This window comes from Mauremys mutica, chromosome 3 (assembly GCF_020497125.1).
Source record: "Mauremys mutica isolate MM-2020 ecotype Southern chromosome 3, ASM2049712v1, whole genome shotgun sequence".
NCBI classification, from domain to species: Eukaryota; Metazoa; Chordata; order Testudines; family Geoemydidae; genus Mauremys; species Mauremys mutica.
The window spans coordinates 48,550,912-48,572,438 of NC_059074.1; the positions used below are offsets into that span (position 1 = coordinate 48,550,912).

Consider the following 21,527-nt stretch of genomic DNA (forward strand, 5'->3'; position numbering starts at 1 on the left):
AAAGAGGTGCCATATTATTTGTGGGAGAAGCAGACAAACAGGAAATGGAGGATAGTTTCACCAGTGAAGAGGAGAGGGAAGGCAAACAACACAATAAAAGACATGAGAAGGGAAGTAGGAGGGACAGTTACATTGGTCCTTGAAGGACACCAGAAGAAGTTTGAACTTGATGACGTGGAGAAGGATAGCAGTAGAGGGATTCATAGGGGGATGATGTGGTCAGAACAGGCAAAAAGGATGATCGTAATGCCTGCATTTTGTTCTAATTCTATATGATTTTAATTTTTGGCAACTATTGCAAACCCCAGAGCATACTAAAATGCAGAACTAGCAAGAACACTAGCACAAGTTTAGCTGAAGGTTTCAAGAGCAAATGAAGGTAAAGCCAGTGTTGCTTGACAAGCTGCCAACCTTCTAAAAGTAAAGGAAAATATTTTCCATGTTGATATGCAAAACTTAAGCCATCATGGAAAATAAGAGAGGATAAAAAAATGAACTGGAGACTGTAGGGGAAAACAAACATAATAGTACAGTGCAACGACTTAAGGCGATCACTATCAGGAGCTAGACTAAGGGCAGAAATGTGGGGACCCCTAATCTCTTCAGAGCACCATGTGGGACAAAAGAATAGCAGTGCTTGGGGAACACCATGGAAATAATTTAAAAGAGTAGGACAATTCTATATCAGCATTGCAAAAAAAACCTAACTGTCCTACACTCACAAGCATGTCTTCATCTCTGAGAAAATTCTTCCAAGTTAAACTTTTCCACGCAACTTTACGTTAGAGGATTCTACCATCCACCCATGCAATGCCCATAACCATGTTACCTGGGCTGTTTAAAAAATAAAGTCAAAGTAAAGATTTCCTCAGGGATTTTACGCTGTCTTTTGTGGGGACTGCAGTTAATTTTTTTCCCTTTCACCTTACTATTATTAGTTATGGAAAAGCCAAATCAATCAGGTGATTTACATTTAGAGCTGAAAGCAGTTGGGTTTGTTGAAAGGCGTTTCAGAACTGTGGTTTCCAAGCAGAGAGAGATGTCTCTCCTACTCCTACATGTTTCACCCTTGATACTGGTAATTCCATTGTACCTGATGCTTTTCAAATTATTTAACTAATCTTTTTACTTGACATATGAAGGATTTGCCGGTCAAAATACAAGATTATTGCTTACTTTTGAGGGAATCCTAAAATGTGAAAAGCAGATTTTAAATCATCCTAACACAATACAAATCAAAACAATTTGTTGGTAACTGTAATTCTGGCAACTTTGTGATTTTAAAGACCAAATAAGCATATAATATGATCTCTTTGGATATTTTCCTTTTTCATAAAATATTCTCTCTCTATTTGTTGAGAGTTTCCATGGTTCCCTATTATTTTGTCTTTCCTCTTCAGAGTTTACTTCTTCCCCACAGATGAACAGGGACTGGGAAGAGCCCTTCCCATTCCCATTAATTTTACCATCTGGAAATGAGCCAGCATTTTAATTTGATGCTGGCAAACATTTCAGCACAGTGAAGCCATAAATCTATTGCTCTCTGCTGATTAAATAGTACAGGCTTGATAGACTTTCCTGCCATTGGACTTGGACATCCTGCATTTCATCATTCATGACTTACCTTATGCTGTGTAAGCTGCAGCTTTATTTTGTCTGGATCATTTGCAATTTCGAGCTCTGAATCCAATGACTTTTCTGACTCTTCCAACCATGCCATAAGTTTGTTCCAGGCTTCATGGAACTGTGGAAAAGCATGACTTGGATTCACACAAATGTATAAACATGTTAGTGCATAAAATATTCAGAAAAGATTAAAACCTGACATGCCAGCTCAGGGCCAGAGTGTGACCAGCTGCTAGAGAGAGGTGCAATCATGGGGCAAATCCAAGGAGCCTTCCTCTCTTCATGGCCCCCAAATGGGCCATTTATTCTCACTGAAGCTGACCTCACCCTCTTAACACAATCAGCAACCTTTAAGGGGTACTGCAGTATGCATGCTCCCCAGGATTTCTAGGGAGCTCTGTGAGACATAATGTTGATGTGGTATGGCTCTGCACCCACGTGGACTAGGACACTAAAGGCCCTCCATTTTTATTCAGTTCCTACTCAGCTAAGAATTCTACTGACTGCATTTCTCCTGAGTAAGGACTGGGAGAACACAGTAAGCATGTTGCTTATTTATTGAACCTATGGACTAGCCCTAAAACAATAGCAATAATCATTTTGGAGAACTCTCCCACAGATCACTAGTTAAGGAAAGTTTCTGTGTGGATTTCTCTCACCCTACCAGGAATAATCCTTGTGGGAGAGGATCAGGCTCTCAAACCTTTCGCTCTCCTGCAGCGCAGTAAAAACAACCTTCAAGGAAAAGAGGCAATGAAGAAGGAATAGACTCTAGGGTTCTTGATGCGAAACATCAAGAGACGTGTCTTGATGAAGGGGATTTATTGGCATTGTCTTTTCACTCCACTCTTTTAAGCTCTGTAGCTGGGTGATCACCCCACTCCGACCCTGGAAGAGTAAAAGCAGCTCTGGAGAGGGCTGCAGCGGAGACAGCTAGGCTGATTAGAAAAGCAGCCACAGCTGTGGGCCGCCTAATCAGGGCCCAGCTGGCCCTTATAAGAGGGCTGGGGCTAGAGGCTGAACACAGAGACAATCTCTCTCTAGCTGTTGAGAGGGATGGGCCTGGCTGCTGGGAGCTGAGCAGGGTACCTAGACTGGAGCAGGAATGGGGAAAGGCCAGAGGAGCTGGGGAGCTCCAGCCTGGAAACCTCGCAGGCTGCATGCCTTGTTAAAGGCCCAGAAGGTACTGAGGTTGCAGAGGGGCAGGTACAAACCCTCCTTCCAATGATGAGTGGCAATTATATTGCAGTCTGCCCCAGTGAGCAGGGAATAGATGGTGACTGGCAGTAGCCAAAGGGTGAGGTGAGGTGGGCATAGAGGGTTCCCCGGGGAGGGGAGACCCAGCGAGACTGCGGGATACTGCAGGGGGCAGAACCCTGGCAGAAGGGGCACCAGGGTCTGGGAGGGACATGGGGGCCAGAGGCAAGGCGAAACACCGGCCTGCAGAGGATGCCCCAGAGGCTGGCAAGCTAATTCCCTGGACAACCAGCAGGAGGTGCCACCAGGTGAGTTGTTGCACCGCTACAAGCTCCTACTAAAAACACACTTCTCCTGAGCTGCCTATACTAAATCTTCTTGATTGTACAGAAAATCCCTGTTGTTGTTTCCTTTCCCTGACATTGGTCTGTCTCTCCACCCAGCGGGCCAAGGAGTGGGAGCATAGAACAATTCGAATCCCTTTCCATCCATTTGGACCCTGCACTGGTTGGGGTCGGGGACCTGGTTCTTGATGTCAGCGCTCAGCTATACTACTATACTACTCTCCATCTCCATACATTGTTTCTGCTTTCTGATTGTCTGAGAGTCACTGTGACCAGCTCTACAAAGTATTCTCTTCCCACCGTATGTCTTCCTGCAGATTTGTGTGTGTGAGAGATGTTGTTTGAAAATAAATTGTATTTTATGATAGGATTGCACAATTTATTACATCTAACGGTTCATGTCATCCCAGTTGTGTGGTGGCAACAATTAACACAGGAATGTGTCTTGGCTTGCGAACATGGACATGACTCTATTTCAATAAAATAAACAATCACTTCCCTGTTGAAGTTTAAACACACTAAGCTCCACTTCCCCATCTATCATATATACCCTTCGCTAAGGGACATATGAATCAGAGATTCAATGACCAATTCCTGGAGAGGTGAACTATGTATGAGCATTTCCATTTCTTAAGTTCTTTCTCACAGTAAGTCACACCAGAGTGTCCTTGCCAGACAGAAGACATTGTTATAGTGGTCAATATAAGGGCAGGGAGAATTAAACATTACTTGGGTAAAACATACCGCTAAAAAGAAAACAGTGGACAATATCTCACTCTCTAATACAGAAATGGATCCATCACACTCTTTCCAGTAAAAAGTTGGTTATGTAATTTCTTTTGGAAGGCAGAAGGCACTGATATACATCTGGAAGCCATACTGCAACTCTTTTCTTTTATAGACTATATTACATTGCTGACAGAAGTTGCTGCTGGGTTAAAAGTGAAGCTTTCACCTTCCAAATGAAGTGCTCTATGACTGAATCACAGAAATTGCTCCACTAGCTCAGGCTAATAGATTGTTACATTAACTCCAGCCTTCCTTAACAATGCTTTAAAACACCATATACGTCATGGGTCTGGATTTAGTTAGAGCTAACTTCAAAGAGCTTTACAACAACTGTCAAATTACCTGTTTCGTTCGTTTCCTTGCATCATCCAAAGCTCTTCCTCTTTCCACTAAGCGTTGAACCACTTTTTCCCATCTACTCTGTACACTAATCAGCAGATTCTTAATAAGGACAACATCCTGTTTCTGGCTGAAATATTTCAGATGGGTTCCAGTTTTATCCAGCTCTATGATCTGGTCTCGGTGAGAATTCACTTCCGTAGCAAAGACCTTGAAAAAGGAAGAAACCACACTTAAATGTTACACTGGTCGCTCATGTGACAAACACAGAAAACTAAATGATGTGGTTTTGGACTTTCTGGTGGGAGAGACTATAAAATACATCTTAAAAGACATAAAAAGATTTTCTGAGTGACAGCATTACAGGATTGCTTTGGACATTAATACAGTACCTCCAAAGAGCTGGAGGAAAACACTACTTATCTGTTTCTTAACATACCTTGTGTTCATCAATTTGAAACAAGACAGTGTCCAAGATGAGACTTGGCCGAGAAGCCACATTCAAAGTCTGCTCTGCCTGGGTAAGCCAGTTGATGAAGTCTTGAAGTGAGTTGTGGAACTCCATAGCCAAATTCAGGGCTTCTTCCAGTTTGGCCTATAAAGATATATAGTTATTTAGTAACAGCTGATGTTTAATTGGTGCTTCGTTGAATAAACCATTTTAATAAAATATATCTTGGAGAGAGCCCCTATTTTTGTCATATTTTTTCAACTCAATGTTGATGTGTTCTGTATTTCAAAATAACTAGCTTATAGATAAAGGATATAAAAGGAGTTGCAATGGAAAAATAGGCATAAAACTGGTGACTGAGCAGACAACACAACATCCAATTCCAGGGGTGTGTTTCTATACACCAGAACATCCCAACTCCTGGTGTTGAACGGTTAACGAAATGGAACAACACAGTTTACAAGTTTCAAGACAGAACTCAGGAAACAAACATAATGTTCAGCTTTGGGTCTGATTAGCCTGAATCAGGCCATGCTGCTAGTTTTGCCATTTGACTGTTTATGAGCTATTAAAAAAGCACTCAGAGATGTTCAGCTAATCAGACTGTGGGGCTGGCCAAGCATTCCATTCAGCCCTATAACTAGCTCTAAGGAGGCTGCCTCATGCTGCAAACTAATTACTCTGATATCATTGCATTATACAGTCGCATTAAGAAACATTTTTGTTTTAAAGTAAAGCTGATTTTATTAATTATATTTTTCTTTGTAATTATGTCAGTGCTATTTATTTGCATGCAGCTACCTGTTTGTAATAATGAATATCATTTACAGTTTGACCGAGATAAAACAACTCAGCTATGGTTCATGATGTAATGAAAACTAAATGAAACTAGAAAACGAAAACTTATGCTTAATATCAGTAAAATCATTCTGCTGAGAAGTAGTGACATTAGAAATATTCTCCAAAAGCAATTGGTAGAAGCCCAATTGCTGGAAAGTTTTAAAACTATACTGGTCATAACTCTTGTCAAATTAATACCACATTCCTGCACTGACAGGTAGATTAACAAGATGATCTAATCAGACTTTTCCTTCTCTTTAATCTATAATCTCTAAAACAAACCAGAAATATTCTCACTCTGCAAAATAAATATGTATCAGTATACTTCCATACCTTTGTATCAAACAGATTTTCACCCCACAAATGATGTTACATCATTAACCTGTGGGTCCACGACTCCTGATAAAAGCACTAGTGAAATCTGAATAATTGTCACACAACAAAAAATTCCAAGTCCCAGCAACCAAGTATAGATATTCTACATATGAAATAATTCAATATTAAGGTACTTAATATGTTATTTAAATTTCTAGCCTTATTCTAAACCACACACCTTTCTTTCGCTGAGTTTTGTTTGTACTGAGTCCCATTTTACTTTTAAGTTATTTATATCTTGCTCAACATTTGTCTCAGCAGACCCTGGGCATCTTGCAAGCATCTGCTGGCCTTTCTGCATCAGACACTTGTACGGCTCTTCTTTGGCTTCAAAGGCAGCACAGAGTTCCTATATTAAGAAAAAAACAAGAAATATAAAAATCAGTCAGGTAAGAATTCAATACCCTTCAAAAAAGTTTAGCATCTCAAACCAATTATATATTGGGGGCATTATTTTAAAAAATAGAACAGGGAGCATATATAACGCATAAAGGGCCAAATCTGAAGGGGAAAAAAAGAGCCCAATTATTCAGGAAATGAGAATTTGTATAATGTGTCAAATATTTTTTTAGGCTTTTTCCAGGATATATATACTTCGGACCTGAGTCAGGCAGATATATATATACTCAGCTCCTAAGTTTGGCAGAAATATCATATGCATTTAACTCACTGGGCAAGGTTTGCCAGGTCTCTAATTGTTTAAAGTACATGTGGAGCAGGAACACAATGGGTAAACCTGCTGGAACCCTTAGGAGGCCTGAAGCAATCCAACATATCCCCAAAAGGGGTTTGTACAGCATGGAAGAGTTGCTTTATCTTCTACCCTCTGCATCTCTCTTCACCCACTAGGCATGTCACTGTGCACATCTACTGAATGCCAGATCAGCATAAGTAACATAGTTGTACCTACCACAAACTCTTCTTTTCTGACTAACTTATACTTAGGGTCCTATTCTCCTAACACTGCATACATACATCCCTATCCTGATGGTGGGCCACTACCACAAAACAAATCATTAATAATAGGCCTCTCAAGCATACCACACGTGACTATAACACATGTGCTGCATCAGATCAGATTCTCCCTCCCAAACTAGGGCAAAGTTCTGCAGGACAAGAAGCAAGAGCTGCTGGTGGGGAAGGAGGAGGAAGAGATGATCCTCTAGCAGCTCTGGGCTTCCTGCTCCCCTCTATCCCCCCTCCAACTGGAACGAGTTTATTTTATATACAACCTTAAAAATAGGCTGTGCCCTTAAAAAATGTGTTTGGTGTGACAAACAAAGAAACACAGGTTCCACATGATCACTTGTCACAAATTGCCGTGGTTTGTATCACACAATGGCAGGTTTGGAGTTTGCAAAATATGATCAATAATAATAACAACAATTGGCCTCAGTTTCTCAATCTGCAGAAATGAGGCTAACACTATATATCTATATCTACATATATCACATAGGTGCTGTAAGGTTCAATTGCAATTTGAAGTCCTCAAGTGAAATTCTATATACATGTGAAGAATTCTATTACTATTCTGTTTATGGTAGACATGTATGCGTCACTCATATATTTACACAGCAACCCATAACAGATATAATGATCTGGGAAAGACATAGGAAGCTGTTTTAAATGTGGAGTGTGGGGCTTTGGATCAGACCCTGAATGGATACTAATCTGTTTATAAAGCAAATTATTAGGGTGTTTGCATTTCTTTTTTTCAGAATACCATGTTTTATTTTGCATTATCTTCTAGTCTCCAACAATCCATTCTAAAATAGTAAACCATTTTTGTGTACCTCTGTAAAGAATCTGGAAAAGCAATATTCTTATATATTTTACCATCTCACAAACATACAAACAAACAAAAACAAATTATCACATTTTGAAACAAAAATCACTAGTGGGAAAAGACATTTTATTTTGTTTCACAATTCTTACAGTCAAAGTATGAACATATGACAATAGGGATTTATAACGGAAACTGTCAGACACATAATGGTTTATGTATATATAGATAAATACGTATCACTCTCACAGTTGAGCTGGAAGATCATGAGTTCAAGTTAAACATTAGGACTTGGGCTCATACCCATTGTTAACAATGCAGAATAATACATAGATGGTGCATTACGAGAGATGCCATCCTTTGGAGTGAGGTATTAAATCAAGGCATCTTTCAACCCACTTGACTGGTTCTCTGTGGGAAAAAAAAATCTTTTCGTAGGATTTCTCTAACAAATGGAGGAAGGGAAGAATTCAGGCATCATGGCTAACTTTCTCTTTCTAAATAAAATAAGCTCTGTGTGTGATCTCAAAGTCCTTACTCAGTCCCAACTGCTGTTGAGTTCAGTGAGAGTTTTGGATGGGTAAAGAATGAAAGATTGAGCCTGCTATTTCAAGGCTGTGTATATCCCTGTTTAAGAATATTTATTCTGGAAAGCATATTTTCTATATCAGAATGTCTGTACGGGATATTAACAACTTCTACTAGCAAAAAATAAATTGTAATTTTCAGGCTTGCAAAAGAAATTATTTAGAAGATGCTCAGAGTTAATTTGTTTTCACTGTTGATTAACATTATGACAGTGAAAATGGTTTTGTGAGCTCTTGTTTTCAGCAATAAATATGGAAATGTTTACTGTTTTTGCAGTGAAATTTACATTTCTTCTTTCTTCCCTTATCCTCAAAATTGTATCTTTAATTTCTATTCTCTATAAATGCCCATGAAGTTTTGTTAGTCTCTGAAATCTAGACCATTTGCAAAACCTTCTAATATTAAGATACTTACCATGTGGGTATTAAGCTGCTCTCTTGCAGTTTCTGGTAAACCTCCAACAGGTTTTGATGCCAAAAGCTGACGTTCGGTGTCTGTCAGCCATTGCTGCATATCTTCAACTTCACCATGGAAACCTTGAGCCTAAATTACACCATATCACTTTAGAACATATTTAAATGTTTTGAATTGCAATAGCAGCTCAGAGGCAGAAGAAGCTTGGCAACATACTAAATCACAGGTTTACAATAAGTAAAGAAAATTCCTAAACAAAAATCTATAAGTTTCACTTAAAGTTGCTACATAAAATTCAAAAAATGGTGTACCATTGAACATATCCCTGAAAACCCAAATCATATATATATATATATATATATATATATATATATATATATATATATATACACACACACACACACTATAAGAGAAGACTACATAAATAATTCTGAGACCAAGCCTAACATCCAATTCACATACACAGAGTGAAATTCACTCCTGTGCAGAGAGCCTACACAATTCTCAAAAATGCAGGCCAAAATTCAGAGTTTTGGGTTAGTATTATTAAAGGATAGTGGCCAACTGTGATATATACATCTGGATCCAAACTTTCTCAAACTCAGGTATTTTTTCATCCATAGTTTTGATTTAGACCTGCATGTAATACACAGATCTGTATATTTAATGCAAGTTATCCCTTTTTCCTAGTTATCCCTTTAAGTTTTCATTTCCTGCTCACCTGGATCAAGGCACTGTCCAGCTGCTGTTTCCTTTGTTCTGTTTTTTTCAACACATTTTGCCAGCGCTGATTCAAAACTTCCAACTTGCTCTGTAGATTGCTTGCTTCTTCAACAGCACTTGATTCAATCAAGTCATTTCCTGCTTTCTTAACTGTTTCCACGGTGGACTGATGAGCTAACACATCATTTTGTAGCACCTAGAGGAAAAAAACAACACGTAGGCCTGTTCATTTTTATAATTAATTTAATTAAGATGCCCACAGTCACTGAATCATTTCAACTATGATTTAGAGATAATATTCATAATCAACACAGGTTTTAGCACCTAATTAAGGCAGTATAAATGAATCTCACTTTGATCGAAAGCAATATTAAGCCATTGAGCCAAGCAACACATTTCAGTTTTATACTCAAATAAAATAACATTTTCCTTCTGAATAACAATGCAAAGTTAGGACATGTTTTTATACTGCTGAGGGTATGTTGCCACCATGCAGGATACCCAGTACTCAGATTGCTGTGTCACTTAATGCCTCTTTCCCTCCCTCGGATCTGCCTGTAATGGCACTTTTCTGTGGTCCTTGTGGTTTTGGAGGACAAGACCTGGGCCTAATGAGGCCTGGGGTGAGGTGGGCACTGCTGATGGCTGTCAGAAGGGATAAAGGAATGAGGAACAAAAAGAGAGAGGTCCTTTGATGGCTCCCATAGCAGCACTAGCTGTAGCACCAAGGTTGCCAGGCTTCCTTTTCTCCATATCTCAGTGTCATCTTTCATGTTATACCAAACTAGCATGGCAGTTAAAACTTCCCTGAGAGTTGGGGAATGGTCATATAACTTCCTATCAACTACTCCAGGCTGGTAAATAGAACACAGAACATCCTCCCTTCTGAAATCATGTGTGGCACTGGCAGTGCATTCTGGGAAGGCATGTTATTTTCAGACAGTGAAAAAACATGTTTTTACAATTGAGGGAAATTGTTTAAAAATCTGAAATAAGGAAAATTAGAAAGTGAGGGTGGGGAGAGCGGGTAAAAAAGTAAACAATGGGCCCAATCTGCAAAATGCAAGTTTGAGATTTCTCAGATCCAGAGCTCCAGCCACCTCCAAAATTATTAGAATATGGAGATAAGATAAAAAGTTGAAACAATGTTTAAATAAAACACAGGGAGAGGTCAATTGCACAAACTCAGTGGAAGGAGGACTCTTTAAGCCAATGGTGATCCTTGTGTATAGGAAGGGTCTCATATTATCACTCTTATTTCTGTTTAAGCACTGGGGAAACCATAATTATTTTAAATAAGTCCCCCAATAGGAAAAATAAAGGGTTATTCCCAGACGCAGATGCCTCTTATCCTTTACTTCCTGATGAAGTTCCCTCAGGACAAGGGTTATTCTGTCCCAAGTTCTCCAAGAGATGGATGTTTTTCCATGTTAAAACAGGAAGCAGCACTCTGTGAACTCCCTAGCCTATAAACTCCAGTTTAAGAACAGGAAGAATGCTATGTAATGTGTTTGCTGAACTCCTTCAGCACTCGAGGTAGATTGAATAATCAGTGATGTCACTGTGCTATTAACGTGGTAAAACACTTCCTTTCATTGAGAAGGTGAGAGACAGATGGAGCAGACTCTGATTTCTGTAATGGTTTTAAGAGGGCCCCATTCTGAAGTTGGTCATGTATATGAGAGAAATGTCTTAGTTCTCTCTATAATCAGTTTCGGTGCATTGTGTCTGGTCTTGAGAGGACTCTGAACTAAAATATTGAGTACTTTTTAAAGTTATTTGCAAGGCATAATTTAAAATGCATGTTTTTGCTATTCTGAAGGAAGGAGAGGTGAAACTTAAGGATTGGAACCTCATATGAAATCTGCATGACCTATGAAAGCATTCCTTCAAAAACAGTATTTTGCCACACAAAAGAGCTGAGAATTCTTCCTCCAAGAAGATACTCTTGAAAGTGAAGGACCTTTCACATTTGCCTAGTGCAAAGGACTCCTGACTGGGGTCCAGAGGTGCTATAACAATAATTAACAATTAATAATGTTTTGCAGAGAGACAGTGGCAAAGATATAGGTTACCCCTATAGTCGGTGGGTGTATGGGAGCAGCAGAGTACATGACAGTCTGAGCCAAAGGAGGTGCAATTCTGTAGATTCCAAAAATATTGATTCTTTGTTCTCTTCTGAGGCTGGGGCACAGCTGTGGGTGGGTTGAAGTATATTTCATGGGCCCTGGTCTGAATAAGGGTCAATGTGAAATCATATAGCCCCAGGGGAAGTGCCAGGCTCAGTGCTCTATACTGAGGAAGAATGGAGGCCGGAGGAGAGACACTCACGTTATTCATGCAGCAGCCACCATAGCTTCTAGATCGGCACTCTCGGTCTTAATCTGTCTCTTGAAAACCTCTAAAACAATTATTTAACAAGCGCAAATCTTTACAATAAGAAACACAGCTTAAGATAAACATCAAAGTAACAGCTCAGTGAACACAGTATAATTACATACATGATGTTTGGCAAGTTCAATTTCAATAGCCTTGGGGTCCCCACCCACAGGTTTCTGTTCATTCAGCAGGTCTTCTGTGTGCGTCAGCCACGTCAGTAATTCATCCAGGGCATGTTGGAATTGCCCCAAAGCTAACAAGGCACCCTCCAGCTTGTGCTATTGTGAAAATAAAATAAAAATAACAATGAAATTGTTTTATGAAGCTAATGATCTAATTGGCTTAAACTGCATAGACTGCCACTAGACTCCATTTTCACTGAATGGGGAGCCTGAGTCCAATAGTCAGAGCACTAATCAGAGAGCGGCAACATTATCCTAGCTCAAGCAACTGCTCTATAGTTAAAGCTGAGTTGGCAGTTCCATTATATAGCCTTAAATTCTAGCTCTAAACTCTTGGCCATTCCAGATCCTATTATAAAACAAGGTACAGAATGTAGGCTCTCTCAGCACAGAATTAATTGTATTTTTCATTATTTAGATTTTGATTTGAACTTAAATGCTACTTGGTCCGAGGTCTTTTTAATGAGCTTTGGTTTTTCAATGAAATGGTTCAATTTAGAAATAAACTTTTCTAAGCCCTGCATTTTTCAATTTGCCTGTGTCATTTTGATAATTTAGTGTTTTGGAAAGAACGCTGAAGTGACTTATTTGTAAGTTTGAAAAAGAGGTGTTCAACACATTTTTGTATTTGGTCTCCTGTGTGCATTTACAAGGTTTCGACTGCCAATAAAATACCATTAAAAACCAAAATGAAACAAACAAATAGGATTTGATTTGATACTTGACACAGAAAGTGATATGCTGCCAAGTGTTTGAAAATTGTAAAGTAAAACTCAGTAAAATGTGAGATACTCTTTCTGTAATTTGTAATCCCTAAAGCATGAAGAAAGAATGTTACATGGGCTGGTACAAACAGTGCACAACAAAAAGCTATGCTGACAGTTCTGTATCACATCTGACAAACTCCCATCCCAACTTCATTCACCTGTCTGTTAATAATTTTCTCCTCTAGATTGACCCACATCAGTTTGAGTTCTGAAAGGGGTTCTTGAACTGCGTGCTTGTCACTTTCTTCTGTAACCTTCTTCAACAACAGTTCTGCTTGATGATTTAGCCGTTCCATTTCTATTTGCTGCTGATATGCCTCCGTCTTAAATTGCTGTTGTAAATACAAACATACAGAAAATCATTTTTCTCACAGGTAACTATCACACTGTACACAGTAGAAATACTGGTGCTTAAAATATTACATGCAGCACTGTCAGCTACCATGATGTTAAAATTTTCTTTTTCCTGTTCTAATGTGTTGCAATAATTTGCAAACAATGGTAATGTATTTCCTGATTCAATATTTATATACAGTATCAGGCGGTAGCCGTGTTAGTCTGTATTCACAAAAACAAGGAGGAGTCCAGTGGCACCTTAAAGACTAACAGATTTATTTGTGCAAAAGCTTCCATGGGTAAAAAACCTACTTCTTCAGATGCACCTGATGGTTTTTTACCCACGAAAGCTTATGCCCAAATAAATCTGTTAGTCTTTAAGGTGCCACTGGACTCCTCCTTGTTTTTGTATTTACAGTATGCTTTAAATCAAGAAGATCCCAGCTAACTGAAAAGACAAAGATATGTGTTAAAGTCTCCAAAAATACTCTCCTTCCCTTTGGTAATCATGTGCATAGGAAGATACAGAATGTAAGACTGGTTTGTGGCAAAGGCAATAGTGATTTCTGGCTACAGGGGCTGAGATAATATAGTACTCTGAACTTACACAGAACCTTTCACTGAAAAATCTGAAAGCAATTTCAGTAGTCAGTTATCCTATTTTACAGAAAGGCAAAAAGCTGATTCTTTTTTCACTCAGATTTTTGTAAGATATGTGGTTATGATTCATACAAAAAGTGACACCATGAACAAAAGAAAAAAAATATTAATCCTCTTGGCTAAGGCCATGAGTCAGTAACAGTCAGGAGCTAAACCAAGGACTCGACTCCCGCAACTCCCACAATAGCCACTATACATCCCTGCTTCCTATTTAAAACATGCATAACAACATGCTGGTGTCATGACCATAATGAATCATATTTCCATACAGAGGGATTCGGAGTTGGCTTAGAACTTTGTTTCAGAGCCCAGTGGGGTCTAGTGGAAATGATGTGATCTCAGTGTGTGTATTTAGGCATGGTCCATGACATCAGGAGTCAGAGGCTTTGGAGGAAGTTGCCCACCCACATTCCAGATGGAGGTCAAGTGCTCCAAAGGTGGCTGACACAGGGGGGGAGTGAGAAAAATAAAAGGTGAAGGGAAAAATATCTTCAAATAACTTTTTTAAACAGAAATCAATGTTATAACAAATGTTTTTTCAGAATTCTCAAATCATATTTACATAGAGTAAAATCTGGCCCCACTGAAATCAGGGGCAAAGGTTTTCACCCAGATACAATAAGCTACTTACTGTAAAAGCATTATGATATTTGGAAGCTTTTATAGAACTACACTTGGCTGCTGAAATATGTAGAACCATGAAATAAGAAAAACAAACAGCTAGTTCATACCTTCAGTTCTGCAGTTTGCTGCTTCACTGTTTCTAGATCTGTTCCAACTGGTGACATTGAAGCTAATTTACTGCCAGCAATATCTACCCAGTCAAATATTGCCTGAAAATCACAACATTAAATTGCAGTATAAGATAATATGAGTAAAACAGTATGCTTAATCTTGTCATGAGGTACAGTTTGAAAGCTATGTACAATACAAGTATAATTCTCATGTGGATATTGCTGAGTTTATGTGCTACTGCAGGAAATAACTTCATTACCCTCTTTATACGAAAATAATCTGGAAAAAATAAAGTTATTAAAAAGTTACTTGACAATCCAAGGCAGCGAATATTGATTACATTGACATCCTGCAACACATGGATATACAAAAAACCCACTGATTTCAGTGCCAGGAATATGCATGTAAGAGGTGCAGGATTGGACTTTTATTAACAGCAAGATTCTGTCATAGTTACTTATATTACATAGTACTTTGGGTAATTGCGCTGATTTCAATGGGACTTCTATTACAGCAAATGCACAGTACAGAATTGTTATTTCTGTACTGTTCTCATCCTTTATTGAGCTTGATTTTTATGGTTTATGTCACTGAATGAAATTTGGCTTTTATTAATGACTAATTAGGCACAAATCCCACTGAAATCAATGTGAACAAAAATGCCCATTGAAGTCAATGTGAATTTTAATTGTATACAGGGTGTGGAATTAGACCCATCTGGTACATCTAAGGCTCCATGCTGGGCTGTGTCTGAGCTGCAACTGATCAAGCTCAGTAGGGAGGTGCAAAAGTAACTTCAAGTTACATTTATGCCTCCTCCCAATATTGAGGCTTTCCAGCCAATCTGTCTGTTCCTGGCATAATGTAGAACAGCCTCAAGGGTGCTCTGTTTTATGCCAACAGTCCTGGAGGACTGTGACAGCAGCCGGGGTCTGCAGTGGGAAAAGAATGCCTCAGCTCTGAACTGGTATTATGGCCCACTATGCCATTAGCCAAGAAGGAGGATGGCTCTCCACCACAGGACAGTTTCCCAAGAATGGGCAATCCTGCACTCGTGGCAGACAAAAATGCAGACAGACTTTGTATGTAGATGGGAAATTTATCTGTATACTTTACTTAATCAGCTACATGCATGAGGTGTTCTGATTGGGTAAAATTATGTACTAAAGAACTATATAAACAGCATGACGGAAATGAATAACACATTTAATTCAGAAAATGCAAAATCTTGTACTTATTGTATAAATGAAAGATCTGCAGTAAAATGGAGTTCCTTGAATTTGTCTTCTCTCCCAGGAAAACTGCAGCACTTAGGATTTGAACTATTTAATTTGTTTTTTTATTCCCTTTTAGCTCATGTAAACATTGTGACCAGCATCAAGTTCCATATTAACGGAAGTACTGAATGTATTACAATGGAATGTTGCCTATCAGCAGGGTTACCATGCAAAATGTGTGGTAACAAATAAAAGCTGCTCTCAGTCTAGTAATAAACAATGAAACTTTAACTTAAACGCTAAACACAATATGAAAAGTAAATAATTATACAAAGAATGTAAACCAGCATATTTATGATATTACACAACAAATCTGTGAATATCCTTCAGTTTATTGAAGAAAATGTTAACCATAATTCTACAGATGACATCAATTGACAGCTACCCAGCAATATGGTGTTTTTTCTAAGACATAAAACATGATAACCTTTCTTACTAAAGATTTTGTTAGATACATCATAACCATCTTACCTGCAGTCCATCTTGGTACTGAACAGCAGCTTGCATGGCTTCATCAAGTTTGTCTATCCGCTCTTTCCATGCTTTGTTTAGAGTATCCCAAGCTGAATTCAGCTGCAATTACATAGTGAAATATTTCAGTCAGATTTTGGATACTTCAGGGCCAAACCTTGTTCTAATTAAAGTCAATGGGTTTTGTCACTGAGTTCAGCTGGCCCCAAAACTTTAACATTACACTACTTCTAAGTACTTTCTGATGGACTATCCATTCTACAGTACACAAACACTATAACATATTAGTATTAAGCATTTATGTTACTCATACCTCATCTATGCTCTTATTGACAATAGGCTTGTCAGGCTCTCCACAAGCAGCTATAAGTTCAGAACCTAGGTTTACCACCATATCGAGTTCTTCCTGCAGTCCATCAACTTCTTCTCGGATAGCCTAAAATGAGAAAAATTAAATTTTTCAATGTTGCTATATTTTAAAACTCAAGAATATAGATACAGTTGCTTTTAAGGGACAACATTATCGGCCTTGATTCTTATTTATATTAAGGTCACAAGTGTAACATCTCTCTGGCAATGTGAAAGGACCCTGAAGTAAGCATAAATGCATGTTCACTTATAATGCCCCTTTACACTGACAGAGTGGTGTAAAGTGGCCTTCATTTAAATGAAAACCAGGGCTTATAAGAATAAGTGATTTTGTACAAAGGTAATATGTACAGACTAGAAGGCTTTAATCATTTAGAGTTCTTCAACCTGCTGTTTTTGTTTTTCAGTGGTCACCATTCCTGCTGCTAAGTTGTTATAATCAGTATAACTGATTGCGGGCTTGGAAGAAAGCATATTAATTTCATTTCCTTTAAATGCTACATAATATTCAGAGAATCTAATATATGTATGACTTGTTTAATTTCAATTACATATTTAACACATACACAGAGAGACACAGATAAGCCTATAGGCACTCACATGTTGAAACATCTATGCACAAAAAGCAAAAGTTTTGATATACTAATTATTTGCCAAGCAGTCTTGAAATACTGTTATAGTTAATTTCTATGTAATTATTCCTGTTGGTTTCTGAAGGAATTCTCTTGTTGTATTTCATGGTAATTTTGTAAAAATATCACATTTCCTGTCTGTATTGGAAAAAAAAAATCCTTTAAACGTAAAAAAATACTTTCTACTGACCTCTGCAGCCTCTTGCTGTTGTTTGACTACAGAGGGGTCAACTCCGGGTCCCTCCAGTTCTCGGATGAAATCCTGAGTATCTTTAATAGTGACTACAAGAGCCATGTGATCACACCAGAACTTTTCAGCCAGCTCCATCACATCCAGCAATTTGGCCTCCCTTTCCTCGGTCAAGGCCTGGATGTCTTCCCAGATGAAGACCATTTGTTTAATTTTATCCTGAACAGCTAAATAGGCAAATGGACTCTATTACATGGGCAACCAACATTTATGTTTACTTTTATAGTGATACATCATGTATACATATGTCACATGTATACTCCTTATGGAAGAAACCATCTAGCTTTTTAATTCAGGTTGTAAAATACCCACAACAATGATAAACAGAATAATTTAACATAGCACTTCAAAAAAACAAACAAAAAAAACAACAACACACCAAAGGTCTGATTTATGACAACCGTTTATAAAGCAAGAAGATTGCTTTTTTTAAATCATAAGGCTCTTCTACATGAGAACATTCAAAAATAAGCTAGCTGGTAACCAAAAAATGAAGATTTTATTTACTACAGCTTTGTTTATTTCAACTAGAAAGAAACTTTCTCTCTCTCAGATAAATTATTACCTTTAGCGGATATATCCTTATCAGCTCCCTCTGAGCGAGCTATCATTTCCTCCCCACGCTGTTTGAGTGTCTCATACACAGGCTGAAGTTTTTCCAGATCTACTGACACATTCTTATTTTCACTGATCTGCTCTTTAATCTTCTCGACCTCAGCTGAGATTGAAGGTGGCTGCCTCAGACGTTCAACTATGCGTTCCAGACTCTCGAGGGTTGGATCTATCTTGTCATGAAACTGGGGCATAAAAGAGGGAGGGGTGAGGAGGAAAGGAAATGGGAGGAAAGACAAAACAATCAAAAGACCTACATCTGATGATTTCCTTGAAAAGAAAGGTACTGATAAACTAACATATTAAACATCCCTAGTTGCATGGTGTGCTCTAATACCGTGTAGCTTTTTATCCCTTTCTAATGACTAGGCTACACAGAGAGCTCTGAGAGACAGCTACTGCCTCTAAACAAACGGACCAGGTCCTTAGGTCAAGCAATAGAGATTCATGCTTTTGGATCCACAGGTCCTGGGTTCAGTCCCTACAGCTCACCCATAGAGGGGCATTGTTACACCTGCCAACAACATTTACCTGACTATAGTCCTGTTTAATTAATAGACTACTTTGTTCCAAATTTTAGAGAACCATGGGTTTTCCACTTCCATCTTTTAACATGTATATGAAGTGATTGTATTCAACACAAAGCTTTGTGTTATTTTAAGGATATGTATTATTATAATGTTTCACACTGGGAACAATGTTGTGCATGGAAACACTGATGAGGGTTTGATGTGTCAGGTAATTGCTATGAACTAATTGTGTGGTGGCAGTAAGTCCAGATATCTATTCTGAGCAGTATCTAACACACCTGGAAGAACTGTGGAAGAACCTGAGAGAGCAGGGTCATCTGAAGTGAAACAAAAAGAAATTCCTTTACACTGAAAAGAACATGGATCCAATGAAAGTCCAATTTCCCCTTTCTTGTGGCAGATTCACTATACATCTGACTTCTCAACAGAATGTGTGAATGATGTTAATAAACTGGGGTGTATTTGTTAGAATGTGTGTGAATATCCTACATGCTTGTGAAGTATATACTAAGGGTGAGATGCAGCTGTTACTATATTCAGATGTCTATTACATTTATTGTGACACTAGGAAGCCAAATCCCATATAAGTGATAAAAACTGAAGTTAAATTAGTTTAACTCTTCTCTGATTTGCTCTACTCTGCTCTAATTTGCATGCCAGAACATTTTAAACAAAAAATTTAAAATGCTGATGAACTCATTGGGCCTGATTTTGCTCCTACTGAAGTGAATGGGACATTTGCCCTTAACTTTAATAGGGAATATCGTATATCTATAAAACAGTACAGCTTCTGGGCTTACACAGTGCCTTTCATGCGTAAGATAGCCTAATGCACTTTACACATTGATGAGTTAGATACTGATACTTCCAAGACTGTGTAAGCAAATGCTTACATCTCCACCATATTATATGTTTATGACAATACACTCTGGGATATTTTAATAAAAAAGGGATTATATCAAAACAAATTCTATTGTCTTCTTTTTGTCATGTGTACATACATTTTTATATACATATATAAATTTAATCTCAACACATTTTTAAATATGTAAGCAGCTTTTCAACATACTGATACTCTGGATGTTACAAATGAGCATGCATCTATGATTTTCTTCTTTACATAGAGAAACTCTTTTGTATTTATATATCTGGCACTCAATATTGGGGTTGGAATAGAAGTGAGTAGCCTGATTTTTAAAGGTATAGAGGTAAGCTCCAAAGGACTTTAATGGCAGTAGGACTGAACCCTTAAAGTACAGAACAATGTTTTCATCTAAAATAATTACTGGTAGTTGTATTTCAGCAGCATGTGTACTTTGATTGTTTTAGAATGCTTAAAAGTATGATGGTTCAACATAAGAATTGGAAATAGCACATTAAGATACCAGTTGGTGATATGGGCTGCTCACAGGCTTTTACACACACCGTCAGCAGTCTGGAAACATAGTGAGATGACCCAAGATAAAAAAACGTATATAAAGGCATATCCTGAGGAGCATTTTAACATATGTTACTTACAGAAGCATTTGGGAAAGTATTCTAGATCTGGAGAGACTATCAATACTATTACTTGTTCCCCAGTGCATGTGAAGGAGGGAGAAGTTGTGTCAGTAGAGCTATATAAAATGTAGTGGTTTTATTCTGGCTTTGGGCTGTATGGTTTTACACACACACACACACACACACACACACACACTAAGTTTTGTTTTGAATTTGAGTGAACTTGTTTTGAATTTGAGTGAACTCAAAAAAATCTCAAAGTGAAACTAAAAACCACAGAATTTCAGCAAGTTCAAAAGTGAAACCACGCAAAACCTCAAATGTCTCTAGGATTTGATGCATAATAATGCACCAACTCAGGTTCACTCCAAAGGTTCCTGAATCTTAGCTCATTTTCCTAGGAACCCAATCAGAGTTTTAAGTTTGTAATGAAATGTGAAATCTAGTAAAATCTGGGGGTTCCGTTTTGATGACTGCACATAAGTTCTGATTATAAAACACTGGCTAGCAGTTTGTACATATGTTCAAGTGCTTGTGATTATTTCATTCTCTAATGGCTGGTCTACAAAGAAGATGTAAACCCTTCTACTGCTAACATTTAATGGAGATTCTCCTTCACCTTCAGTGGTAGAGGTCTGCATTGGTGGCTGAATGTTGTGAGTTCCAACTATGTATGTGTGACTTAGCTGATTGACTCTGGTGTCCATAGGGGGCAGCATGAATTACTAATATGCGTGGAAGAGAAAATGTTTACCCAAAATGAAGGTGAAAGTAACATCCCATATTTAGCATTCAGATGTTCCTTAAATAATTACTTCAAATGATTTGCCATGTGCCAATAAAATGGTGCAAGGACAGCACAAGTATATTGATCAATATAAAAAGTTATAACCCCCTGACTAACAGAAAAACAATGCCATGAGCAGTGATCTAAGCATTCACAGGCCAGGTGGGTGGGTACGGGAGATAAACCTGCCATTTGTGGTTAATCCATAGCCTAATGACAATGTATATATTTCCATTTGAATGAACTCAGTTACTTTGAGTTTAAATTGATACCTGAGTAGACTGAGAAATGGCTTCATCCAGTGCTAGTGCTCGCTTTTTGACATCTTCTTTAATTTGACTGTAAAGGGTGTCAGCCGCCACATATTTCTCTTGGATACAAAAACCTTCTCCTGGGCTCAACTCCAACAACTGAGGGCCAGTTTTGTTCATCTTATCTATATGAGGCTTGTGTTCAGCAATCAGCTCACGCAGTTGCTGTAACAAACCAAATAACTTATCAGTTTCTTACGCTTACACTGCCACATTACAGCTGTCTGCACTTCTAACACATCCAGCTGGCAAGGAATTCT

General features: G+C 38.2%; 1 protein-coding gene across 1 annotated transcript in view; it reads right to left on the reverse strand.

Moving 5' to 3' along the window:
• DST (dystonin) overlaps positions 1–21,527 on the reverse strand; it is a 440,007-nt gene that overhangs the window by 39,968 nt on the left and 378,512 nt on the right. Inside the window, exons 73-86 of the mRNA XM_045009616.1 lie at positions 21,229–21,432; positions 18,093–18,324; positions 17,468–17,694; positions 16,590–16,712; positions 16,277–16,378; positions 14,525–14,626; positions 12,956–13,129; positions 11,971–12,126; positions 9,468–9,665; positions 8,747–8,875; positions 6,140–6,310; positions 4,735–4,890; positions 4,299–4,505; positions 1,625–1,744 (exon numbers count right to left, since the gene is read on the reverse strand). Coding sequence (XP_044865551.1) covers positions 1,625–1,744; positions 4,299–4,505; positions 4,735–4,890; positions 6,140–6,310; positions 8,747–8,875; positions 9,468–9,665; positions 11,971–12,126; positions 12,956–13,129; positions 14,525–14,626; positions 16,277–16,378; positions 16,590–16,712; positions 17,468–17,694; positions 18,093–18,324; positions 21,229–21,432 — 2,301 coding nt within the window. The remainder of the gene's footprint in view (positions 1–1,624; positions 1,745–4,298; positions 4,506–4,734; positions 4,891–6,139; positions 6,311–8,746; positions 8,876–9,467; positions 9,666–11,970; positions 12,127–12,955; positions 13,130–14,524; positions 14,627–16,276; positions 16,379–16,589; positions 16,713–17,467; positions 17,695–18,092; positions 18,325–21,228; positions 21,433–21,527) is intronic.